Source organism: Caloenas nicobarica, chromosome 3 (assembly GCF_036013445.1).
Source record: "Caloenas nicobarica isolate bCalNic1 chromosome 3, bCalNic1.hap1, whole genome shotgun sequence".
In the NCBI taxonomy this organism is placed as follows: Eukaryota; Metazoa; Chordata; class Aves; order Columbiformes; family Columbidae; genus Caloenas; species Caloenas nicobarica.
Window position 1 is genome coordinate 99,891,292 of NC_088247.1, and position 25,131 is coordinate 99,916,422.

General features: G+C 39.7%; 1 protein-coding gene across 12 annotated transcripts in view; it reads right to left on the minus strand.

The window, feature by feature from the left end:
- Window positions 1-25,131, minus strand: part of ESRRG (estrogen related receptor gamma) — a 387,444-nt gene that overhangs the window by 156,265 nt on the left and 206,048 nt on the right. The window contains exon 1 of one of the 12 annotated variants that reach the window (XM_065631558.1): window positions 6,736-6,902. The exons of 9 other annotated variants lie outside the window; for them this stretch is intronic. In XM_065631558.1, the coding sequence (XP_065487630.1) occupies window positions 6,736-6,791 (56 nt within the window). In that variant the 5' untranslated portion in view covers window positions 6,792-6,902. Of the gene's footprint in view, window positions 1-2,587; window positions 2,626-6,658; window positions 6,678-6,735; window positions 6,903-25,131 lie in introns of those variants that run through there. 2 more of the 12 variants (XM_065631567.1, XM_065631561.1) reach the window with 2 other exon arrangements.

Here is a 25,131-nt window from a genome sequence, read left to right on the forward strand (position 1 = left end):
ACACCTATTAGAATCTCGCCGTAGCCAACATACGTTTTGCGACAGCTTGACCACTTGTTTAAGGAAAGAGCGTGTGATGGAGCAAAGCTAAATCGACACATCTGTGATACTTCTGACACCCCTCAGCATGGCTAATATTAATTTGTTTTCTTTGGCTAGGTAAGTGCTGCCAAAATACATTACATATGGTATGTAGTTCCAATGAAAATGATGAAAGGGAGATGTGCAGGTTTTTTCACTACCAACATGAAAAGATACAGAGGAATAAGCAACATCCGTGCTAACCTACACAGTAATAACCTAAAAAACCTCAAATCACTTTATTTTAAAGTTTGGTTTCAGAACACAACCATTTAAGAGAATCTGCCCTCCCACATAAACACCGCAGCTCAAATCTGCAAAGAGGTTTTACTCAGAGAAAGGGAATATAATTTTTAATATATGATAAAAGGATACATTTAGACTGTTCTCATATGCATAGAGCTATGTTCCAGTATGTTATCATATACATAAATGTGCACAATTCTGTACAAGGATATTATAAATGGCTTGATTAGACTGACACACCCGATATACTAACTTTCTGAAGTATATGGAGACCCTTCTCCAATTTCATGCTTAACATTCTGTGTTACTGTCATGAAAAATATGAGATTCATATTTCTAATAGTATTTTTTGGTTTGCCTTGTAAATTATTTTATCTAAATCAGAAAATTCCATCTAGATTTCATGAAAATTCAGAATTTGTTAAGACATCCAGCAGTAAAGAAGAACAGCATATGCTTGACTTGTGCTCCGTTAAAGTACCTATATCGCTCTAACTTTCATTACAATGTTAACAGAGATATTTCCTAGTAAGTCTAGGAAGCTGAAGCAAAAAAAAAAAAAAATTATTTCAATTTTAAAAGAAGTAGGAAATTATGTTCTGATTAAAAAGCTATGCTCCTTAAAAAGGGCAGATAATTAGAAATTAGACAAGATGCCCTTTAACGCAAACCTGCTATATTAAGCAATAGCAAAGAGAAAAGCCCTTCTTTGTTTGAAGGAAATATAAAATTAATTGAAAAACATTACAAGCATTATGTAAACAAATCCATGAGATTTAAAGCTCCTGTAACATGGCAAATACATGAATTGTTTCACAAGACATACGTGTCAAAAGGCAATGTTCTACTGTATGTATCCAAGTTACTCTAAAGTGCTATTGAAACGGCAAACCAAAATCCTTAGGAAAAAAACAATCTTTGAAACAGCAGTACATAATTCAGTTTAATATTTTTCCTTAATGTTTCACAGTATTTTTGTTTCTAGACAAGCAAATCATAACAAAAAAACTATACGATTTTTGGTGAGAACTAAGGACTATTAAAATAGAATGAGTATTTTATATTTTTGTCTGAAGACATCATGATTTATATTAACGGCCACATGTAGGAGGCGTCCCCCCCTAAAAAGAGTTATATTCTTTAGGTATAAACGTAATCATATGTCCAAGGACACATGTAGCTGAAAAAACAGTTCTGTGGTTGAGAGTCAAAACTTACAGGAATATGTATAAATATTAGTCATGTAAATTACTTGGAAAAGGAATTTTTTATAAAAAAAATACAGTCTCTTTTAAAAGCAAAACTGTAAGCGCAAATACAGAAAATGCTAGATTACATGGAAAATCTCATGTTAAATCAGGTGCAAGTATTTTATCTACATTGCTAACCAGCTCTCTTCTCATGGATAAGAAAAAAATGAAAGCAGCAGGTTTTTGACAAGCAGCTGCATAGGAGGAAGTTATATAGCTCTGCATATACTTACTGTATACATGTCCGTGTGCATACACACAATAATAGATGTACATTGCAGAAATTGCATACAGAATACACTGTATACCTGGAACATACACATATTCACAGATATGGATGTATTTGAATTCAAAACTTGGTGTGCATAGGCAGAGGATTTCCACTTAAAATGCGGATATATAAAACATAAAACCACACGTACACACGCTTCTACAAATAGGACTGTATGCACGTATGATTACCTAACTCAAGCCTAAAAGTAAAAGAGGATACACGAAATATAAAAGAACATGTAATAAGTGGAATGTCAAGCTGCAGCGACGGTTGGTGTCATCCCTGCACTATCAAACACACGTATGAGTATGATTGGAGACAGAGAGGCTAAATATTTCACTGTCAGAGCATGTCGAGAAATGCAATTCATTTCTCTCTCATGTGCTTTAGGACAATGACAATTTAATACAAGGCCAGTGGATGTAAAAGAGATAAAAACTGAACAAACTGGCCTGGCATAATCACAGATTTCCTCTAGAGAGCCTGGTAGCGTGAGGCTCATATGCACTTGTAACGGATCAACATTTTATTGTTTCTTCCCTCCATGAATTTGCCATGAAGAAGAATTCACAGCTCATCGTATAGACAGAGGCTCCTTTAAGCTTCAATAGGAACAAGAGTTCCCGTATTTTTTTTCCTATTTATCCTATGCATTTCACTTATCCTAAGCAAAAAAAAATTATTTGAGATACTTTCTTAAAAGGTTCAAATAAGTGTTTTTTTCACTCCTACTTACATTTCCACAGGGGTGCAAGCAACCTCCCTGCAGGTCAAGGGTCAGTCCTTTAAAAACACTCTGTTAAAATGAATAGTCATGTCACTTATAAATAATTCATATTTTCATACCATAATTTTTCTATCATAATTTTGCTCTGTGACATACAGAAATAGCAGCATAGCATATGGACTGACATATCTGTAAAAATAGACATCATACTTTTTAGCTACTCTAAGCAAAGTAGGCTTCAAGTATTGTTAAATATTATCATGGACAAGCTACCTTCTGTATTTGATGAATAGCACCATGTATTTGAAATTAATTGCAAAAGTAGGGTTGGCTAATGAGGCGGCCCTTATCTTTTCTCAGCAGTGCAAGCACAAGTATTTTTCTGCTGGCTCAATATTTTTTAAATGCCCAAAGTGCTATTAACTAAGTTGAAATCTGATTAAAATATGAACGCTAAAATATTCACAACAGCTAATACAGCTACACAAAAAAAAAAAGACTAAGGAAATTCTTATCTCTTTTCTTATCATTAAGCATGTGTTTTCAAAAATAATAATTAAATAAATTGTTCCCTACAGATCTTCCCAGTTGTTTTGCTTCCCATTAGCATATTTGAAAACAGTTTGTTAAGACAATAGTTATTCTTTATTATGGAACTATGGGGATGGTGCCCTTCTACCTGCCTTGGTTTAAAAAGAAATCTGTAGGAAATGTTAAAGCTTAAGGACTGCTAGAAAAAGGGCAGTGTGCCTCAGGAAAAAATAGGGGGGGGGAAAAAAAGTACAGGAAAACATGATCAGCCATTCAAGAGAATTAATGGATATCCACAAGGGCTTTGCTAATAACACGGGTTAATTACCACTGCAACGCACCAGGCTCAGTAAATAAAAGAGCACAACCATAAACACATTAAAATGAGCAACCATCACTAAAAGAGGGGCAAGCCCCAGTAAATGCAAAACTGTCAGACGGGCATTTCAGCACAAACCCTTTATACTTTCTGCAGGATTTAAAAACTTGCCAGCAGTCTCTCAAAGCCCAAAAAGCAAAGCCCTAGGCCCGGCAGCAGAGGAGGAGGCAGGGAGGCAGGGCAGGCCAGGCTGCTGCTGCCCAAGGGGGGAACGCGGGCAGGGGCTGCTCGCTCACCCCCACTGGGGGCTGCCTGCCCAACGGCAGCGCTGCCTCACCTTGCACACCGGGTGCGTGCACCGAGGCCTGCAGACTTTTGACTTTAATATTAACTTTGGGCTTTATTTCTTAATAACAACTTTAAATAACTATCTAATAAGACAAATGCATGAGGTTAAAGATCTCCACAGCCTGGAGAAACCATGGAGTGGAATCAAGTGCTGCTTCCCACTTCACAAAGAAGCATTCTTCAGTCCACCCCTTTCTTCCCTTTCCAAATGAAAGACACTTCAAAAAGAAATTCTTTGGGAATTAGAAGCTATGCCAAAATGTTTTAAAGAAGAAGTGAAACTGACATAAACTCTTTTATGTTTAGCATATAATCGCCTCTCGTGCACACACACACAAATATATATATTTACATGCTGATGCATGTGAGTATACACACACACTTCTATTCATCCGTACACAAACATAACCCAGTCAGACTCGCACAATAACTCTGCAGACCATTCCTACACTGCAACGTGAGAATGCTTAGAAAAATAAAAAATGTGTATACCGACCATCATTGCACTGAAGTATTCACAGGATGTGACGCCTATGTCCACTTTTAAAATGTCACAGCTATTCTACACAATCTTTATTTCTTGTAGTCTCTGCATTTTATCCGTTGCACTGTAAGATGAAAATCTATCCATATGGTAACAGCTGAATTTGTTTCACATTTAAACGCTGTTGCACATTTTTAAAAGAAGAAAGTAAGGAAACTGCTGAGGGTTCCAATTAATGAAACACAGTGAGCCACAAAGGGCAAGCATACATAGTGCACAGAAGCTTTCTGGAGTTACAAATCTCCTCAGTTTTCTATGCTTGGCATTCAGAGATCATGTTTAAATTTACTAAACTAGTCTCGTTCCTCCCCCCGCCTTTTTTGGAGTGTTTCTATTGCCCTTCCTTCTTCCAACAGCTGTGACAACTGTTAAAACAGTCAGTAAAATTAAGTCCACTCTATAATCCTTTAGTCAATGTTACATTTTAATCAGAGGTTGAAGGAGATTTCATGTTATGAATGCACTGATTCATTTAGAATTATTAAATTGATACATATGTTAAAATGAGCTGATATATTTATTGCATCTGTTATCTTATTAACTATTAGCAATTATTAGTGTTATTGTTATTGCTGGAAAAGCAAAAAGCCAAGGTTACAGCTGGCTTTAAGTTACTGCATTCTTTAACATGCTCTGCCTTAAAATCAAAGCATACCTAGTGACGGTCAGACAGATGTCTGTGCACTCCCAAAATGTTCCGACAATTTTTAGCTCAAATACTCTCTGCCCTCATCCGTAACATAAGACCTGCAGAAACCACTATATTTATTTTGTACGTCCTTATACTTGTATATGCACACATATGTGACAATATATAGTCAAAACACTATTACTATGAATATTAGTAACATGTAAAACTCTGGAGCTTATTAATTGAGAGAAACAGATACGTTTGTGAACATTACTCATACCTCCGTGTCCGCTCAACCGCACGTGTCTCAAACCCTATGCTCGGACAATATATTGAGAGTGTTTTAAGATGACTTTTAATTGAGCCAAAGAGGAAGAAAAAAAAATAGTTTGAATCTTGCACCAGAGCCAAAAAGACATGTGCCCCGATTTCATTTAAATGCATCTACTCAAAGAGGCTTATCTAAACTAATCATTCAAATTAGCTGTAAGAAGGTAAATTCAAGAAAGCTCCTTTGGGGGTGGGAAAAAACATCCACACACAAAAAAAAAAAGAAAAAAAAAACCACACAACTTGTCGTCTTTTCATGTATTTTATAAAAAACGTGTCACTGCTAGTAAAAGCCGTGGAAATTGCATTCTTACATTTATGAAGCTATCATGCACTAAACAGCAGCTCACAGTGCACTGACCTATAAACCACATTTGAGAGGGCATCCTCCTCTGGTTATTTTCTTTTATTTATCCCAGAACATTACAGCAGGTTTCCCTGTCTCCCCAAATTGTATTCCTGCCAGCCAGGCTATTTATTACTTCCCGTATTATTTCACCAATACGTGATCGCCGCAATTCACTTTTCATCTCTGGCTTAATTACAAATAGCCGTGCAATATGCAGACAGTAAGGACAGCTAGTGGGCATCTACCTATAATACACTGTCACCTCTCCATACAGCCTTTCCACAGGCGATGCTTGGCTTTTCTCTTCGGTGTTACTGTCACCCCCAACGTAATACGAAGGCACGGCTACGTAAGTGGCTCGACATAAAGAAAAATGAATCGGTGACAGCTCCCGTGATGTACTAATATTTAATCCCGGCTGTGGGCTGAAACCAAGTTCCGGAGCCGCTCTCGCCAGCCCCACGCCGCCTGCTTTGGTTTGGGTGCCACGTTTTTTTGCCGGAGACACTCCGCCAGGTAGCTAGTAAGTGCCAGCCAAGAACTGCGGCTCGTTAAAAAACTATTTTGCTGCCTATTGTAGGGAAAAGCAAGAGCAGAGGGGGCAGCGCCGGGCGGCACGGGCCCCGGCCAAAGTACCCAACGCCCCGCCGGCCCCTCGGGCTGCCCGGCCGGAGCGGCGCCCCCCGCCCGGGCGGCCGTTCCCTGCGGGCGCGCGGCGGCCGGCCGCTCCCAACCGCCGCTCCCAACGGCCGCCCCAGCGCCGCGCGGGCTCCCTCCCTCCCGCCCGCCCGCCGCCTCACGGCCGGAGCTGACGGGGGAGCCGGCGCACCTGTCAGACTGCGAGCGCCGGGGCCGGCCGCTCGCCCGCCGACAGCACCGCTCCTCCCCGGCGCGGTGCGCCCCGCTGCCGGGCGCCTCCCGCCCGTCCCCCGCTTCCCCAAGCGCGCAGCCGCCGCGCAGTGCCCCGGGCCGGACCGGGCCCGACGCGCCCGCGACGGCTCACGCCCGCGGCCCCGGCACAGCGTTACCTGCAGCGGCGTCTAGGCGCCTGTCATGTTTTGGGGCAGGCGGCGGCGGTGGGGTGGGGGCGGGGAGCGGTACCTACTCTTCCTCGTAGTGCAGGGAGAGCGGCTCCGGCAGGCAAAGTTCTACCGAATCCATGTGCGCCCGGCGACCATTCTTCGCGCGCCCCCGCGGTAAATCAAAGTTTCCGTGGCCGAGCGCCGCGCACTTGGCAGGGGTGCGCTGCGGCTCCGGCGGCGGCAGGCGCGGCCAGTTGGGACCAAAAGCTCGCCCGCGCGCCTAATCAAGGACTTAAAGCCCCGCTCGGAGCTCATGAATATGAAGTAGGGCTTTACATATGCGGTCCCCCCGGCCCGGAGGGACGGCGGATTGGTGGGGCGGTGGCCAATCAGGCGCCAGGGGCGCCGGGGCGGCCCGGCGCGCGGGGCCGCGCGGCAGGTAGAGGGGTGGGGCCGGGGGAGCGGCCTGAGGCGGCGGCGGCAGTTGGGGCAGAGCCCGCAGACATGTCCGCGCCGCCCGCCCGGCCCGAACCGCCGGGGCTCCGCTCCCCGCCCCGCCTCTCCCGGCCGCCTCCAACTTCCAGCGCAGTTCGGCAGGTACCTCGGCAGGCTCCCGGTTTAAGGTGGCGAAGGAGCGCGCGTAAAGGTAGAGGACGAAGTTTGCGCGGCCGCTGGCGGTTGCGGCCGGCCGGGCTCGGCTCGCGCTCCCGCCCGCCGCCTCCCTCACCTTTGGAACTGCTCGGCGCCGGGGGAAAAAATAAATAATAATAACACCACCAAAGGGCAGCCTGCCGAAGCTTCTGGGTAACTCAACTTTTCATTGTCATCCGAGTTGCTGGGGGCGGGGGCGGGCTGGTATTTTGTTATGTGTAACGTATATAAATAGATGTATATTATATAAACATATAAATTCGTATGTCAATATACAATTCTCTATTTCAAAATTAAAAGCCTCATTTGGTACTTACTAAAAAAGGTCATTCCTAACAAAACGAGCGCTCGAATCCATTCCTTAACAGCACGGGTGCAACTGGGAGCCTATACAGGTATATATGTGTTGACATACAGGTTAGCTGCATCTTAACAGGGGTTTATTCAAGGTGTTTACCCCTGTCCGAATGTTTAGATGTATATATTTATATATACTAAAGAGAAATAAAAGCTCCAGAACTGATCAATTTCGTCTGTAACTGTGGAGGGATTAGAGGGGACTAACTCAGCCTGCCTCATTTTAACAAGATAAGGGCTGCACTGTAGTAGGTCTGCATTAGTAAATCCAGGACTGTGCATGGACCTCTACAGTGTTTGGGGGTTTGGTAAAATTTATTTAACAAAAACCCAAACTAAAAGGGAAATAAACACCCCTGTATGTACGCCTGCATAAACATCACCAAGCCCATTTCCAGCAAACCACTGCTTAGAGCCAGCTCAGAGTTGCTCATCCCTGCCATATGAAAGGTCTCTGATTAAACTTGTTCCAAGAAAATGGCCATACTCAGATTTAGGGACATTGTTTGCACTGAAACACGCACACACCCCATTTTGAAAGGATCAGTAATGAAATAGGAGTGCATTTTTTTTTCCTCAAAAATACTATTTTTACTTAATATTAGTGCTAAGACACCATGCTTATTTTCCAGATTCAAAGTGTTTCTGCCCCTACGAGTGAAAACAGATGTAGGCTATTTCTGGTGAGAAAAAAAAAAAATACCACAACACTGGAAAGACCATAATTGTTTATAATTCAGCTCAAATGTTACAAAATCTTTTGTGACTGGAACCCTAACATGACGCAAATGGCAATCTTTTAGATCAACACAAATCAGTGCACATCCTCAGAATGCATTAATACCACTCACAAATGAGAATGCAAATTCCCTCTCCAAATCTGTTTCACAGAATTTTACCAAATAAACACAGCAGCAGAACCCAATTCCAAAATATATAAGTTCAATAGACATGTCTGTATATGTTTACAGGAAAGAGATTCCAGTGTTATTTAACCTTAGGTGAAGACCGGGCCTGCTTGCTACAAACCTGGTATAAATACATGCAAGTTTAGGAATCAGAACTCACACGGCAAAACTACAGCTCAGTCTACTGTATAAAAGCAGGTAGTCAAAGCTTAATTACCAGTAGCATTATGCTGTCTATATTGTTAAATGTGAACTCTGTAATTAAGATGTAAATTCACTTGTGAGCACTGAAATAAAAAGCTCTGAAATGTAGAGTAAAATCCAAGTACTCTGTAGAGAGACAAAAAAATCAGTTTCTATTAAATTTTAAAATGAGAGGCATGTAATCATGTTACTGTATTAGAATGTGCTCTTTAAGTAACAATTTGATGAATGTGGATTCTGGAATCAAATCAGAACTTAAATATGATATTTTTCTGAATAGGTATCTGTATTACTATATAAACCAAAAATACAGTTCCTGCAAACTGATTTACATGTTCACATTGGCAAAACATGAAAATATAAATATAGTTTGTACTGAGTGTCTGAGTGCCTGTTTATAGATTTATACCCAAAATTGCTATTTTTCAATATTGTTATGCCAAAATGCCTTGAAATGTTTTCATGTGTATGTGCTTTCTTATTTAAAAATCACCCATAATGAATCTCTATACATGGGTAATTTGATAAGGTCACTTTTCTGTATTAAGTTCCCTGGAATACACCCTCCTTAAAATATGACAGCTAATACATTTTGAAATTTACCAAAGCACAGGTTAGCTTGATTTCTACTTTCACTATCTCCTAAGATTGTATATTTATATTCAGGTGCTGAAATATGATGGTCTCTTTCCTTCTGTCATGGTCTGTCTTCCTGTGAGCTCTCCTTTTTGTGTTCGCATAGTTTCCGCTACCTTTTTGGCTTGTCGTCCCCCACCCTTCTCTATGCTCCCCAAAGAATACATTTTTCTACTCCCCCTGTGAACTAGCACTACCTTTCTATCAAACATCTTTCATCCAAGCAAGCAGCTCTCCTCCCTGCCAGTGCTGCTTCTTGGAGAACCAGAAATACAGTGCTGTACTTTGCATGTTGATAAACAAAGCAGTTGGCTTCTTCCCCCCCAGGGAATGAAAGTGTCACCTCCACCAGACTGGGGCCTGGAATTCCAACTACATTCTTGAACTTGGGTTTCACAGTTACTGATCAGTTTGAGGAAAATTAAAAAAAAAAAAGAAGGATAAGAGATTACAGCAGCAAATAAACTGGGGCTAAGTGAAGCTTCATTTTCTCAAGCTTTTCTGTAGGAATAAATAAAAGTAGAAAAATAGTAGTAGGGAAAAGAAAAAAGCAAAAGAGGTATCAGTTTACTGAATTTTATCAGGGGACATAGAATAAGAACATGCATGCAAACACACGTCTGCACTAACTTATCAAAATGTACAGTGCAAAATCTTACCACAAGGAGTCTATACAAAACAGTGGTAATGGAATCAGAGAGGAGAAGGAAAAAATCATCATGAGTGCCTGCACCAGTCAAGGGGCATTACTCAGCAGCACCTACATTTCCATATCTGTCTCCACATATAATTTTTCCTGTGTACCAAACAGTACATCTTTAAGCATCCTCACATTTAAATACTATAGATATTTCAAGGCATCCAAACAGCCAGATCCTTAAAACACAACTACCTCAAGGCAATGGAAGAAGTAAGAGTCAGCGGCACTTCACAGAAGCCGCACAGTGCATTGTGTCAAATGTGTATTTATCAAAAGGAGCAACAAGCTGAAGCCATCTGGGAAGTAACAAGAGTCTATTAGCTGCTGAGAATTTGTTTGAAAACAGGTATGCTGTTACTTTAGAGAGAAGTTTGCCAAAGACTATGGCATCTTACTCAAAGTCTAGCTGGGAAATATCATATTGTTAAGAGTTCACAATAAATAGCAAAGTATCATCAAATATGTGATTTTCTCTTTATTCACAGTCCCTAAGCAAAGAATCGCAACCCAAACATTCTATGCTACAGCAAGATCAACATTAGAACAATACTGGCACTGTCTACTTGTCTTAAGACAGTTTTGCCTTTCGTTCTTCTCACCAAAAAGCACATGGTGCATCCCGGGATGTACCGCTAATGAGTTAAAAAAAAATACTACAAGAGTTCAGAATTTTGCTCACCTGCTTGTACATAGTTGGACAAACTGTAGCAGGTTATTACTTTAAAGCCATCTGCTACTTCAATCTGTAGTTAGCGTTAATTACTCCTTGTTTTGATCTTGGGGAAAAAAGCTCACATAGCACAATCTCCGAATGCTCCTTAGAACTTTTCCACAGTGCATTCACAAACACACAGAGTGAGGCTTTCAGCTTTTGCTGCTACACTCAGTTCCAGCATATAAAAAATGTCTTGGTGAAATAACAGCAATTGCCTTACCAAGTTACTGAACTACATTCAATTCATCTGCTCTCACGTAAATACGCCATATTTTCCCCTTGTTTTATTTTCAAGGGCATGGCACAGGTATTTAAATGACTGCCTTCACTGGTACAGAATAGAAACCGTTCACATTCCTATAAATTAAAATTATTCTCTTGATGAAACACCTTTTCCGAAGCCTCTGACAAAAAGAAAGGGAAAAAACAAAAGAAAAATAAAAGGAGCCTCACACACATTGCCTGTTACCCGCCAAAAAAGGTCTACTCCCTGAAGAAAATTCGGGCACGCACTTCAATATGGATATCTCACTATTACCCCAAGCTCTTTTTTTTTAGTGTAAGTTTCTTCAGAGAAGCTGAAGTGCATTACTGTCTCAGACAGCCAAGGATAAGATGACTGAGGGAATTCACTTGCTCTGTTTAATTAATACAGGATTATTTCACTTTCATTTTGTGAAGCTAATAATATGACTGGTGGAATGTCAGTAAAAATTAAATCATAAACTAGTGCAGTACCAAAGGGAAAACTTACTTTAGTTATGGAGTATTCCCAGCAGAAATCTTGAAAATCTTATACATATTTACACTGATAAAATACCACATGTACTTCATGGGATACTGCAAGCTTTCTACAATCCTTGTGGCATGTATTTACAGAGCAAGAGTTAACATTTTGAGATTATACATTAATAAATGAGTTGCAGTTATATTGTTTCTTGAATGCTAAGCACCACATACTAAACGCAGGAACACGTTCAAGGTCAATGTCCTATTTTAGACCTTTTCAGCAGCTGTGATATTATGATAATCACACTTAAAATATTCCTATAGAAAGAGTAAATTAGCCCTTTTCACTAGAAGGATTATTATGATAAACAACAAATCTGAAAGAGGACAAATTCAGTTTTGTTTTTTTTGGTGTGGGTTTTGTTGTTTGGTTTTGGTTTGTTGGTTGGTTGGTTTGGGGGGTTTTTGTCCTCAATGCAATAAACTGCTGTTCCTGTGATGGCTCTTCTATCCAGGAATTTTTTTTAAAGTCCACACTATTCTGCACTTAGGTTACCTTTTGATTTTCTTTTGGAGGCCTCACCTTTATAAAAATACCCTCATTAAGAAGCGCTCGTGCTTTCTGTTAGAACCAAAACGTTCCAGTTGACATCCCATTCTACCACCTATGCTGTGGTGAAATGTAATATCCCCGCTAAACCAGAAGGGAAAGAAGAAAACTTAGCATCAGCAGCTATTGCTAAGCAAGATTAGGGGTTTAGCTGTATCTAATTGAGAGATGAGATGTGTCCCTCAGTGGGTCTCTTCCCACTCCCCCACCAGCCCTTCTACCTGACTGCAAGCTCAAAGTGCTAAAAATAGAAGAAGATGGAACGTAAGTATTTCCCCAGTGAAAACACCAATAATCTTTACTATGAGCTGACACGAATTGCTTGTTACACCGCCCTAGGATATCATGGCTTAAAGCGAGAGCACACATACACACAGAGCCACCAACCATCCTCAAAGCTCCTGTGCTGTGTATTTGTGCGTCTGCATGTCACAGAGGCTCCTATGACATCTGACTTGGAGCCAGCACACCTGCTGAACAACACACGTTCTCTCTAGCCTGCCTTGTTTCCCCTCCCCAACCGTCCCAGCCCATCTTCCATCATTCTTTTTCCTTTTTCTCCCCCTGCTCCCCCCTCCACTCCCTTTGCTGTGGCATTTTTTATTATTAATGTTATTGCTATTATTACTGTCCAAGCATAAGCTGATCCACAGGGGAGCCTGTGTAATTTAACCCCTCAAGCACTAAATTCCTTCACATGTGCCAAAGACACAGGTTTGTTGTTGCCTCCAGCAATATCCCAGGAAGACGAGTGATGGCGGTGTCATATCATCACACAGCGACTTAATCTATTGCGACACCCAGGGAACGGGTAACTGAAGAGATTTACAGAACACGCTCTCTGACTGAATACAAAGTGTTATCCCCTTTACCAACAAACTCAAGTCACGTGAAACAAAGTGAAACAAATTTTACCCTCCTATGGCTCATTGTTTCCATGACTCTGCTTTATCCAATCCTATCACTGCATTAGTTGTCCCACTGTACGTCTTCTAGCAATATGACACTTTTTATGGACATTTTTGTTCTCCTTCCTTTGTTCTCCTGTTCTCTGATTAACAAACAGCCAGATCATGTTGAACTGCCAATTAACATAGCCTCACAAATCTTTTATCCATACACTAGATGACTGGAACCATCACTTACATCAGGGTTATCTCTACATGCTGTCTTTATGTTGCCTGACATCTAATGAATGCTTTTTAAACGAATAAAGGGCCTGCTCTTCCTAAAGGTGCAAGGAACACTCAATTATAAACTCAGTTTAACTACAATAAACACTAACAAGCAGGAAAATACCTATTTTTAAAGTACTGAAAACCAAAAAACTAATCTGCTTGTCAAGCACAGACTTTCCGTGTGGGCGTCCTACTTTTGTTATCCATAACTATTAGGGAAGAATTCAATGTAATATAGAAGTATATAACTGTTCTCTCCAAGATCAAGGTGAGATTCTCTATCTTCTAAGATTTCACTGACCTGGGAAGCAAGTATTTGGCACAGAATTAATACTGGAGACAAATGAGACTAATGAAATGTCCTCAGCTCAGGATAACCTGACTGTGCTGGTGAATCAGAGCTTTCACCATGGGAAATTAACAGCTCTGAAACAGCCAAAAGAAACTGGTAAGGAAGGTTGACTTCACATGCTCAAGAGTAAACAAATCCTTCCTCCCCATAAGGTGCTAGCTACCCTTAACTCATCTCTAGACACCTCAGATCTGAAGCAGGTAGAGACTTCAGTACTGAAGGCCGCTGAAATCTGCCCATAGGGTAACATCTTTTTCTTTCTGTACATGTAGCTTCTTTTAAATGCATGCATCAGCTGACCAACTAAGCCCTTAATGTTTTAAACTTTGTATATATGCATATTCAGATTTCAAGTCAAATGATTTCTTGGACACAAAAGTATTTAAACCAAGTAAAGGAAGGCGTTAAGAACATCTTGTTCTTTTGCTCAGTCATTAATATGAAGAGACTTAAAATAAAGGTTTTCATGGATATACAGCTCCCAGATGGGTAACTGTACTGTTCCCGTAATTCAAAGGAAACATGGAATTCACCACCAATTGCGCTTTTGCCAGATCCTACAGCTCCATCCAGCTGAACACCAAAGATCTGATGGTCTTAAAGGACGCCTTTAGAGAACATATCAGGATGCGCTGAGATGCTGTTACCACTCTTATACTCGTTTCCCACTTCATGGTTGGTGGAAGGCCTAGAATGCCAGTCAAAAATCCGTCAGTATACACCAATACAAGTGTAACAACCCTGCTATCTCTACTAGGCTTCTACACTAACATTGAACGGGATCATATTAAGATCTTTAACACAATACATAAGAATCACACATTAACCAAAAAAGTCTGTTCGTCGTGGTTATTACAATGAAAACTTTTTTTGACTGTACTAGTAAACATGATTAAATAAGACAATGTAAAAGTAATGGCATCGTTCTGCAGCTAAAGCCTTCTATCACCACCTATGTTTCTCTCCTATAGCAGCTTCATTCCTATTGACCAGACAGTTAGCCCTATTCAATTATTCAATCTCAAATCAATAGATTCAGCTCTGTGTGTAATGGTTAAGGTGTAAATGCTATGCATATGCTCTTCCAGCTTAATTCATGTGCTTCCAAATTTGGATTTATATTCTAATATCCGCCTTAAGAAACATGCAAACCTAAGTTTTTCATATTAGTTTTTTTTTCTCCTACCAGTTCTGCCTCCATTTCAGGTGTTAGAGTTCCAGAAATTTAGCTTAACTTGCCTATGACAGAAAATTCCGTCTTTCACAGATAAAAAAGTAAGAATTGTAATTATTTGATTCAAGTATGCTGAATAAAGCAATAAAATGGCGGTATGAGTTTCAAGCAGATCCAGTCAATATTTTCCTGCTAAAGCACTTACTGAAGGTGTGAATTGATCCAGAAAGTACAACCTTTAGACTTTCTGCACTTCTGACACTTGTATCACAAAACATTCAGTTCAGTTACTGTAGATGTGTGTGTGTGCACCTATACCTACACAAACACACATGTAAATCAGATATATCATAGGCTCTTGGTTATCTACATATATTTACACACAAAAAAAGCCCATAGTAAAGCAGCAAGCTGAACCAACACACATGCAGAAGTGAAAGGCTCTATCTCTCATTCTAGTTAGAAGCAACTTTATTAATTTTGTCCCTCCAAAGTCCCCACTTTTCTGCTTAAGGAGCTTCCAAGTGAGCTGATTCGAAAGCACACCAAGTTACACTGTGTCACATGCCCTACTTCTCACCTGAGAGACAGATTTTGCAGCCCTTTCTCAGACAAATTCACATTACCTTCAGTAGCGCTCCCACCCAATAAAGCACTGTAGAACAGATTCCTAACACCAGCTTCCTGAAAGCACATCCATTTCTGTGCATCTAGAAAATAGATCTAATACTAACACTGCAACACAGTATCTTTACTGACCAGATAACCCAGAAGAACACAATTACAATTTATCTGAGCACAAGTTCAAACGATATTACTCAATGATTTCCTGGAGTGCACCCTGGCTGTTACCTGCCTTGAACCCACCCAGGTCTATGTTCAAAACAGCGGAAATTTATAAGCATGAGGATGGTGGCAGGGAAGTGTTATAATAAGAAAATCTAAAGCAATTCTGCATGCAACCGTTACAGTGTGAATGTTAAAAGACAGCCAAGAATTTATCTAATACTGTCAGGGAAACAATAGGCTTTAAAAATTGGAAAGGCTTTTACAAATAAAATATCAAAAGGAAAAGTTGCAACTCAGTCTTCCTACTGACCTGTTTACTCCAACTTCAGATTATCTGCTCCTGAGGCATTAACATGAACTGCTCCAGTCTTATTAAAGGCTGTATCTGTATTCTTTAGCACTGTTTGCATTTGGTACACATATTTTCAGAATGCTAACAGTCTTTACTCAATAATGAATTTGGCAGCAAAACAAGAATCAGTTCTCTTTAAATGTTATTTTTCTAAATAAATTCTCTAAACCTGATCGAGTTAGATCCTTGAATCATGCTTTGGAAGATGCAACTCAGGGTTTCTGAATAAAGCGAAGCACTTAAGCAAATCAGACTTTTATTCTTCATCCACTGAGAAGCCTGAGATTTAAGATGAAAGAGCTGGGCTGCCTTTCTCGTTCCTTATCCTTCAAGGTCCCTTCATTTTCCCTGTTTTCCCAGTAGATTTACTTGTAAATCTGGTGACAGCCACATTTGAAGTCCTGAGGTCTGACTCCTGACCTCAGTTATGTTAGCCCTTCCCTGCAGAAGAACTACCCCTTGGATCACTGACTTGCTATTATTCAATGGTTAATAGACCTGACCTGTGCAATATTTTTTTTTATCTGGCTACAGTCCTATCTCTAAATTCTCTATTTTGGATGAATACCGATTTTGTGACATGAAGTCTGCTATATAATGAAATGCAAACAATGAAAAGGCTAAATCAGTTTACAAAAAATCTATTTGTCAAACAGTGTGGAGATGCTCCCAATTTAGTCTGGGCAGTGCATGCAGCTCTTGATAAGGGAGTTAAAACCAAGCCGTTCCACTGCATGAAAATAAAAGTGTCTGCAAGAGAGATACATTTTCTTTTGGAGAATCTTCTCTGTAACCTGTAGCTAATTATATATGTTAAAAAAAAAAAAAAATACACACACTTCCCCCCCCACCCCGCCTTGGATTCTGCAGGAATTTTCCAACAGCCAGGAGCACTGTTATAGTAGGTAACAGTAAACGCCTCCCCAGCACAGTCCCCTTATGTCACATTTGCATTTCTATTCAGCTACATTGCCTGACAATGAAGCAAATGGGTCTGCCTTATCTGTACAATTCTGGACAACAGAGATTTCTAAGCCATACAAAGGAACGAGCTTAACATTCAGCACTCAACACCTCCCGGTGCCCCCCCTCCCAAGCCCTGTGGGGAATGCAGTCACACAAACACCTGTCTACACCAAAACCCTAAACCCTCACATGGTACCGAAAAGGAACCAGTTAAAATAATAAAAATAACAATAAAATAAAAAGCTATCGAGACTTTTAAGGAGCTTGCCAGATTCGAGGAAGAAAATAGTCCCAACCCTCAAGATTTTCAGGCTTTGTTTGGATCATAACAGAAGGAGTGTCCCTGGAATGTAGAAGCGGATAACATCTAGTCAACCATTTGTGACACCCGTTGTCCCTTTTAGGCTGGTATTTAATACAGCAGATGAAATCTAGATATCCTTTTATCAGGGAAACTTCATATCACCCTACTCTTCATTAGAAAACCTTTAGCAGCTACGCTGGCTAACTCATGCCATTTCATTGCACTATGAGGAAATTTCTGGCTAATTCCTTCAAAATTAATATCATCTCATTTAAAAGTTAGAAATGACACAAAAAAAAACCTGCACAAGCTGAAACCTCCAGATCAAACTTGTGTTATGACAAGACTTAAGCCAGTTATAATACAGGCTAGGGCTTTAAGCAGCAAGAAAAAAAAATTACAGTGACTCAGTTCTATAGACACTTTGGATGTAGTCTGGCTTTCCATTATATATATATATATATATATATATATTTAGATTTATCTGTCTTCTTGGCCCTCTCCCTTGCTCTGAAATGCTCAGGGTAACAAAGCAGGCTTTGTGCACACAATCTGGAGTTCAAGAAACTTCATTGTGGAGGGGAATATCCACATGTTTATTCGCATATACAGAAGTAATCTGGGGTACCAAGCATGGAGAGAGGGGTGGGAGAGTGTCTATCTTCTTGTCCTACTTAGTATATCCTAAAGCACAATATGCATTTTACACAGAATACTGAATTTTACATTGCTAGCTTATACTTTAATTGTCTTGAACTTCCAGGTAAGGTTATTCTTTGCTGTTGAACAAATGCTGAATTTCTCCCTAGAGGTGGTTGCAATGAGTGGTGATTCTCTATCTTTTTCTCACTCACACAGTTTTGAAGATTTACAGGCATGAATATCATCGCGTTAACATAAAATGACATTATTATTGCCAGAAAACAAGGCAGTTAAGCACAGAGACAGTAAGGAATGCAGAACGCTTACTTGGATTCAAAGGAAACATGAAGCTCCTTAAAGCAGCTCATTTTTTTTTTTTAGGTTTACTAGTATTGATGCTTCAAGAGCTGCTGCCTCTTGTTGTTGCCTTTGTGTGAGTTGGAGCCAGAGGTTATGGTACATTCTGCCTCTTCAAGTGCTAGTGAGCAAACAGCCAACTTTTATTATCCTTAGCACTGAAAATGGCTTTATTGCCACTGAGATATGAAAGTACCAATTGTCCCAGTATCAGACCTAAAGCATTGCAGGTCCCTCAAATGCTGAAAAGGTGACAGATCACTTTTACCCTCAACTATGCAGGCACATGAGCAAACTTCATACAAGGTGTGTGCATATGGTGCAGTGCAGAGCAAAATTTAGTCCGGAAACTTGCTAGAACAAAATCAAATAATTGCTGGTACCATGTCCATATTTTAAAACATTTTTCTAGACTGTACTGTTAGAGATATTATGAGGTATCCCAGACTACTACACTGCTGGAACTACTTGTGTCTGTTGATTTATTGAAAAAAAAACCAACTAGTACAAATGGAAGAAAGATACAGTAGCTGGATAGTTAAGAAGAAAATGGTCCAAGGTCTTCTTGAATCTCAAGTCAGGTCGTTTAATAGGCTTACATAGCTATCCAAATGAAAATAACCCCTTACCTCTGCCTGGTCGCAAACATGCGAGGACAGCAGTCACAGACCACGCTTGCTGACTGCATACATAGTTTATGCCCGTGTACTGCATCTTGAAGATACCTATCATGATGGTTTCTACAAGCCTGTCCCTTCTGGACTGTAGTAAGCAATACAGCTGACCCAGAAGGATTAGATGAGAAATTCAACTAATTAATGAACCCTGCAGGCAAAACATCATTTCTTCTGCTCTTTGGGGCATTTACAAGGTCAGCTAGCTTTGCCTTTTTTTTTTTTTTTTTTTTTGCCTAGCATCAGGTCAGATTCAGCCTTCTGTCAACATACACAGGATTTTTAAGACAGTAGTGGCCACATAAAATTCAGTTGTCCCCACTATCAAGCCAAACGACATGGTCTATTTTGTCTGATTCCGACAGTAAGGGAACAGTTCAGGCCAATTCAGTCTTATCAAAATATGTTTCTCTAATATTACCTTGGTAATATTAGACAAAAGTTTGGAAATTGGACAAAAGTTTAGAATTATGAACACAATATTTCCCATTTAAGAAAATATTCTGGAAGACAACTTCAAATATTCTGGAACACAGCTCCATTCCCCCATCCCCCTCTGCTGTCTTTCTGATAATTGCTTTTCTGAGCATCACATGTCACAGTTTTCTTCCATCTGCCAGGGAAGTTTCCCAAAAAGTATACCAGCTTCAAGAAATGAGGAATCTGAATAGAAGACATGTTCAGATAGAATTCAGAAAAATGATCAGCTCACCTCATCTGTTTCTCTAGCAACATGTGCACTGTTACTATCCAATGGCCTCTTTGGTAATAAACTTGTCCCACCTCCCATCTGCTGTTCTTGCTGGCCTCCTGCCACTTCAGCCTCAGTCCTTTCCTGTCTTCAAGATGTCATTCAACTTCACTTGGTCCCCTACCCATTTGTTTCTCTTTCCAAGTGAGATCAAGCATACATCTTTCTATGTCTCTCGCTCCAGCCTTTAACTTCTGCTCCATCTTTTTAGTAAGTGTCCATGTTTCTGCTCCATTTATCATAGTTGGCAGTATGCACTATGCAGGTGTCAAGGAAACCAAGAGAGAGTTCACTCTTCATGATATTGCCTTTTCAGCCTTCTTGTGGCTTGCCATTGAGCGTCAGCTCCTTAACACTAAGCTGTACGTTGAGAAGAATGTATATCAGTTAAAGACAAATTACTTCAAGCCTACACAAGGACACATAAAGAAACAAGGCTGCTTTAAAGTTAGACTTTTTCAGCCTCACTCTGATCTCTTTCTAGATTATTTTTCCTTTTATTTGTTCGTTACCTGAGTTTTTATGTCATCTCTACAGCAATTTTCCTTACTGACTAAAAACAAGCATACAAGCTGGATGTAACACACACGCAGACCTCTCTAAATGCGAATGCCTAATGCTTGACTAGTAAGTGCTCCCTTTTCACATCCATAGGGACCTGTGTTTCGCTAAATGTAATCCAGCTCAGAAAAAGAAATGTCTTGGACTCAGCAGGACAGAAGCCAAAACTCAATCAGAAACAACTAACTGTCTTTCTGCAAAGACTGAGCCAAATTCCACCCATCCCTCCCCTGAGGCTGAGCACCAGAGACCTGTGTGCTGCTACCAGGCAAGACCCATTGTTTTTAAGGACAACACTCAATACCACAAACATATTAGGAACAACGGCAAGTCACATTCATATCCTGGAAAACCGGTTTAATGCACTGTCTCTCCTGCGAGAAACTTCACCATGTGTACAATACTTCAACAAAATACAGGTAATTAAAAGTAACTGCAGTGTTAAATGCTCAATTGCAGCTATTGCTTTAGAATTGGAGACAGAGGGTTTTTTCTTGGTTTTTGTTTGGTTTTGCTTTGGTTTTGTGGGGTTTTTTTGTTTGTTTGGTTGGTTTTTTGGGTTTTTTACTTCTTTGAAAATATTTGTTCTGACATTTCGGCTAAGATGAAACACCACTGTAAGCAGCAGAGTACTAGGTATAACTTCACTGCCATAAGAATCTAGCTTAGCAAATTATCATAAGAATCTAATTTAGCAAAGACAGAGACTTGATGAAAATCCACAAAATGCACATACAACAAAGGTTTTCAGGCCAGACAGTTCTCTAGACAAATGCAGTTTAGAGATATGAAAAAAGAGGGAGAATTGACCACTGAGGTACCCACAGCTTGCAGGAGATTCTGGATCACTTAGTTTTTTCCTTACAGTAGCGCTTTTTAAAATATATGCTGTAGCTTAAATTGTTTTGCATAAAGCCAAGTTCAGAAGTTTCCATACAAAATTTTTTAAACTTGTGATATACAATCAATCTTGATAATCACTACAGTCCTGTTTAAACTCAAACTACACAAACTTCTACATTGGAATTGCACACATTCAACATTAACACAACTCGCTACTTTTTATTCAATGTGGCAAAGAACAGAGGATAGACACCCCTTATAATCATTGATTTCTAACACTTCTGTCCAGGCCACCTTCTTGTTTTTACCTATCATTAGTGTGACAACGATAATAAAGATAGAACTTTTCTTAAAGTAAGATAGACAAGACTCCAGTTTCTGTCTCAGATAAGCATCATCCAATGCATAGTTTAAACTTTTTCTTTAACCGATGCTATACATTCTGTAAAACAAGCCTGCAAAATGGTTCTGTGACTAGCAGAGCCCCATCCTACAACTTTTCACATGTTCTTTCACATAATTTCTGTGGAAGTGAAAAGGACTGTTCATGTAAATACAAACAAATGAAGAAAACAAACAAACAAAAAACCCCACACCACCACTAAAGGCATAACAGAAAAATTTACTTTATCACCTTGCAAAATTTCTTAGGGAAATAAAGTTTCATAATTCTCCAATGCAGTAAATATTACATAGCAAGTTGAAATTCAAATAGTTTAGATAAACCATTTGCTGAAATTTCCTTCTTTTGCTAGATGGCAATAAAATATGTTCTAACACTCTCATCCACTATATCTCTTCATGTTATTCAGAGACCACTACACAAAGTCCTCATTTAAAGAAAATAGTAGAATATACAATTGCTTTAAGTACTCTATCCTACTTTTTTGCTCTGTTACACCACCCAAAAAAAATTGCACACCTACAGTAGGTCAACTGCATGGAAGGGGTCAAGGTTATGGCTGAAAAGGCAGAAAAAGCACAGGATAACTACACACTGGGAACGGGTAACACAACGTAGTGAGCAGCGCACGTGGCATGTTATGAGCAACGGCTGATTACAATGACATAATGAAGGGATACCTCTCACACCCTGAAAGACAAGGACAGCACAAGACAATGACCCATCCAATTATCTCTGCTCTTATTTTATTCCTCATCCTTTAGTCAACTATTTCAAGCACGGGAAGCACCCTCCTAAATCAATCCTATGTTCATTCCATTTATCCGTTTACAGGTAGGCTCATTTTATTCTGGTCCACTCGGCGTCTGGCACGACCGAGAACAAATTAATGTAAGCATAAAAGTCCAGCAGACTCCGTCTGTAAGGAGCTACCACGTTATTTTCCTTGTCACATCCTCCACTCCCCTTTACCAAAGTGCCATTCACCAGCCTCTGTGGAAAAAGAAAGCTATTTGGTACCCAGGGCCATTATGTGCAATGGGGCAAATCCCCACCCTGTTGACCACCACTCTGTAGTTGTTTGCGTTGTCTCTCTGGTTCGACAAGTCTGTGCTGATGGCACCTGTTAAAGCTGCTTCAACTAAGCTGTTCTGCATTTGTCTGGCTGAATTCGGACTTCCCGGATCCCTGACTGAATACAAAGTGATATGAAAAAACGGTGTTTGGCAACAAGCACAGTGGGGAGTACACTGTGTGTTGGTATACAAGAGCACAATGTGTTCTTCATAACATCACTGAGGGAGCATGCTGCTCGAATCTCGCTGCTGTCGAGATCAAAATGGTCTCCTTTGTTGTCAGCTGTTTAATAGCAGCTGTTTAATGTAATTCCAAATGATCTGCTTGAATGAAGTTGTCATTCTTGCAGTTCACTTTAATGTAGTAAAAAAGAAAACTCCACAGCTTGGCCATGTTATTTTTCTCTTGCTCCTCTGAAAAGTTGCAGTCTCTTATATTTCTGCTAGCCTATCAAAATAATAAAAGTCTGATTTCTCGAAATAAAACATGAATTTGAGAATAAATTTTTAAAATAAAAAAAACCCAAGAGGCAAAGGAACAAAGATTTGTTTCAAAACACTTTATTTTCAAACAGTTGAGAATGGTTTGATTAAAAACATCTTTTCTACTAAAAAAAATAGACACAGAAAGAAGTGAACTTGTCAGCAAATAAATGAGCAAAAACAATATCTATTTCTGTAGGTATTTCAAGACACCTTCCCCTAATTTCATAAAGCAAAACAAATTGTGGCAGAAGGTTGATACATTGCAAAAACATATGTACTCTTCTCGATGAAGCAGTTTAGCTTATAGAAATGCGCTTTTATAATGTGCATGGGTCTTGTTAAAATCTATTTGATACTAAGAGTGATAATAAGGACCATAATCTGTAAAAATATTTGCAGTTCTCTGATGAACAATAGAGGGCACTAATGCTTCTGATCTGGCAAACACATCATGCGCCAGAGAGACAAAATAGCTGTGGTACTTGTAGCACACAAACCACATCATCTATGCTAAATACGTAGATAGTAGAGAGAGGATTTCTGTCTCTCAGAAAAGTTCTTTTTGTCCTTTAAAAAGTAGGATGTGATAATAACACGCTAATACTTGCAGCCTTTCAAAGTGCTATTTTCTTTTGTTCATTGAACAAAGCAGACGCAACTTTTCCTCATACAAATCCCTCTCTGTGTGCTTTCTCACCACATTCTTCTCTGTTTACCTATAGCTCTGTACAGTGATTCAAGGTAAAGCAATTCCACCGACAAATGCAGAAGCCAAAGGATGCTTAACATGTGTGTTACCCAAGTTCCCAGCAAACTAATGCAGAAATACTGGCTACAAACATCAGCAATTGAGAGATACTGGGCTCCCACCTGAAACCTCTAAGTTTGAAGGGCTTATCAGGGCATCTTATACCACTAACGCATTTTAAGCAGTTTCACTTAGTTCTGAAAAGATGCAGCTACTGAAAGTGGTACTTTCAGTAAAAAGCAGATGCAGAGCAAGTATTCTAGAGAGCTTCTGCACCTTAAACTACCTTTTCTCTATAAGCATTAAAAACACTCATTTAGAAAACAATTCAGCCTTTTCCCCAGAATAGACCTCAAGAAGATAAAACTTTGTTAGAACTGCAAGTAGCTGAACATAATCTACCTTTTTTAATTGCTTACCAGTCTTTCTTTGCTATTCAAAAGAAACCCAGATTTGTTTCTCAGCCTTGAAGACTGGAACTTTGGCAAAAGAGACTTAAATACCAAACACCAACTAACAGATTGTTGGTAACGGCATGAAAAATTGGTAAATACACTTTGATTAATTCAGAATAACTGTTATCTCAAGAAACATAACAAATACTAACATTCTGGTGTGGTAATTTCAGCACATATTTTAAATTAAAAATGAAACATATGTCCCTGTATGCGCTGCAGAAAGCAAAGTCTTTATGAATTGTATGGCTTAATTTCTGACTCCTCCATTTCAGAAGAGATGCATCAGCTTTTCAAAGATACCAAACTCTAGCAGCTCTTCCAATATTAGCATCTTGTCTGAGTCAAGCGATACAGCTTTAAGGCCATGTTAATAGCTAGGCTCAAATCTGAAAGCTGGACTCAAGTTACTTCCACTACAAAGGCAAGATAAACACTATTAGAGAAAATAACTCAAATTTCTGTCCTGAGTCAGTATGAAACATAATGAGTTTCCACCTTTCGATCTGGAACTTCTAAAGACGTTTTGGCCACAGATCTGAGACTGTCAATGCAAGTACTAGACATTCTTTATTTGACTATACTGAAAAGGTCAAAAGCCTACACACTATTCATCCAACCCTCACTGGAGTTTTCTGAGGTCCAAAGATTATTCCCTAACTTCAAAGAGTTTTTTGTTGCTTGGTTTTGGTTTGGTTTTCTTTTCTTTGTTTTTCTTTTTAAATATGACCTTAACACAAGCATTCTGCCTTTTGTTTCTTCAGTTTTGGTGCCATTCAAGAGACTGGCCTTTGCATATTTCTCTATTTCTTTCCAGCAGTCATAAGAGATGTTGCAAAATAAGAGGTAAAATACAAA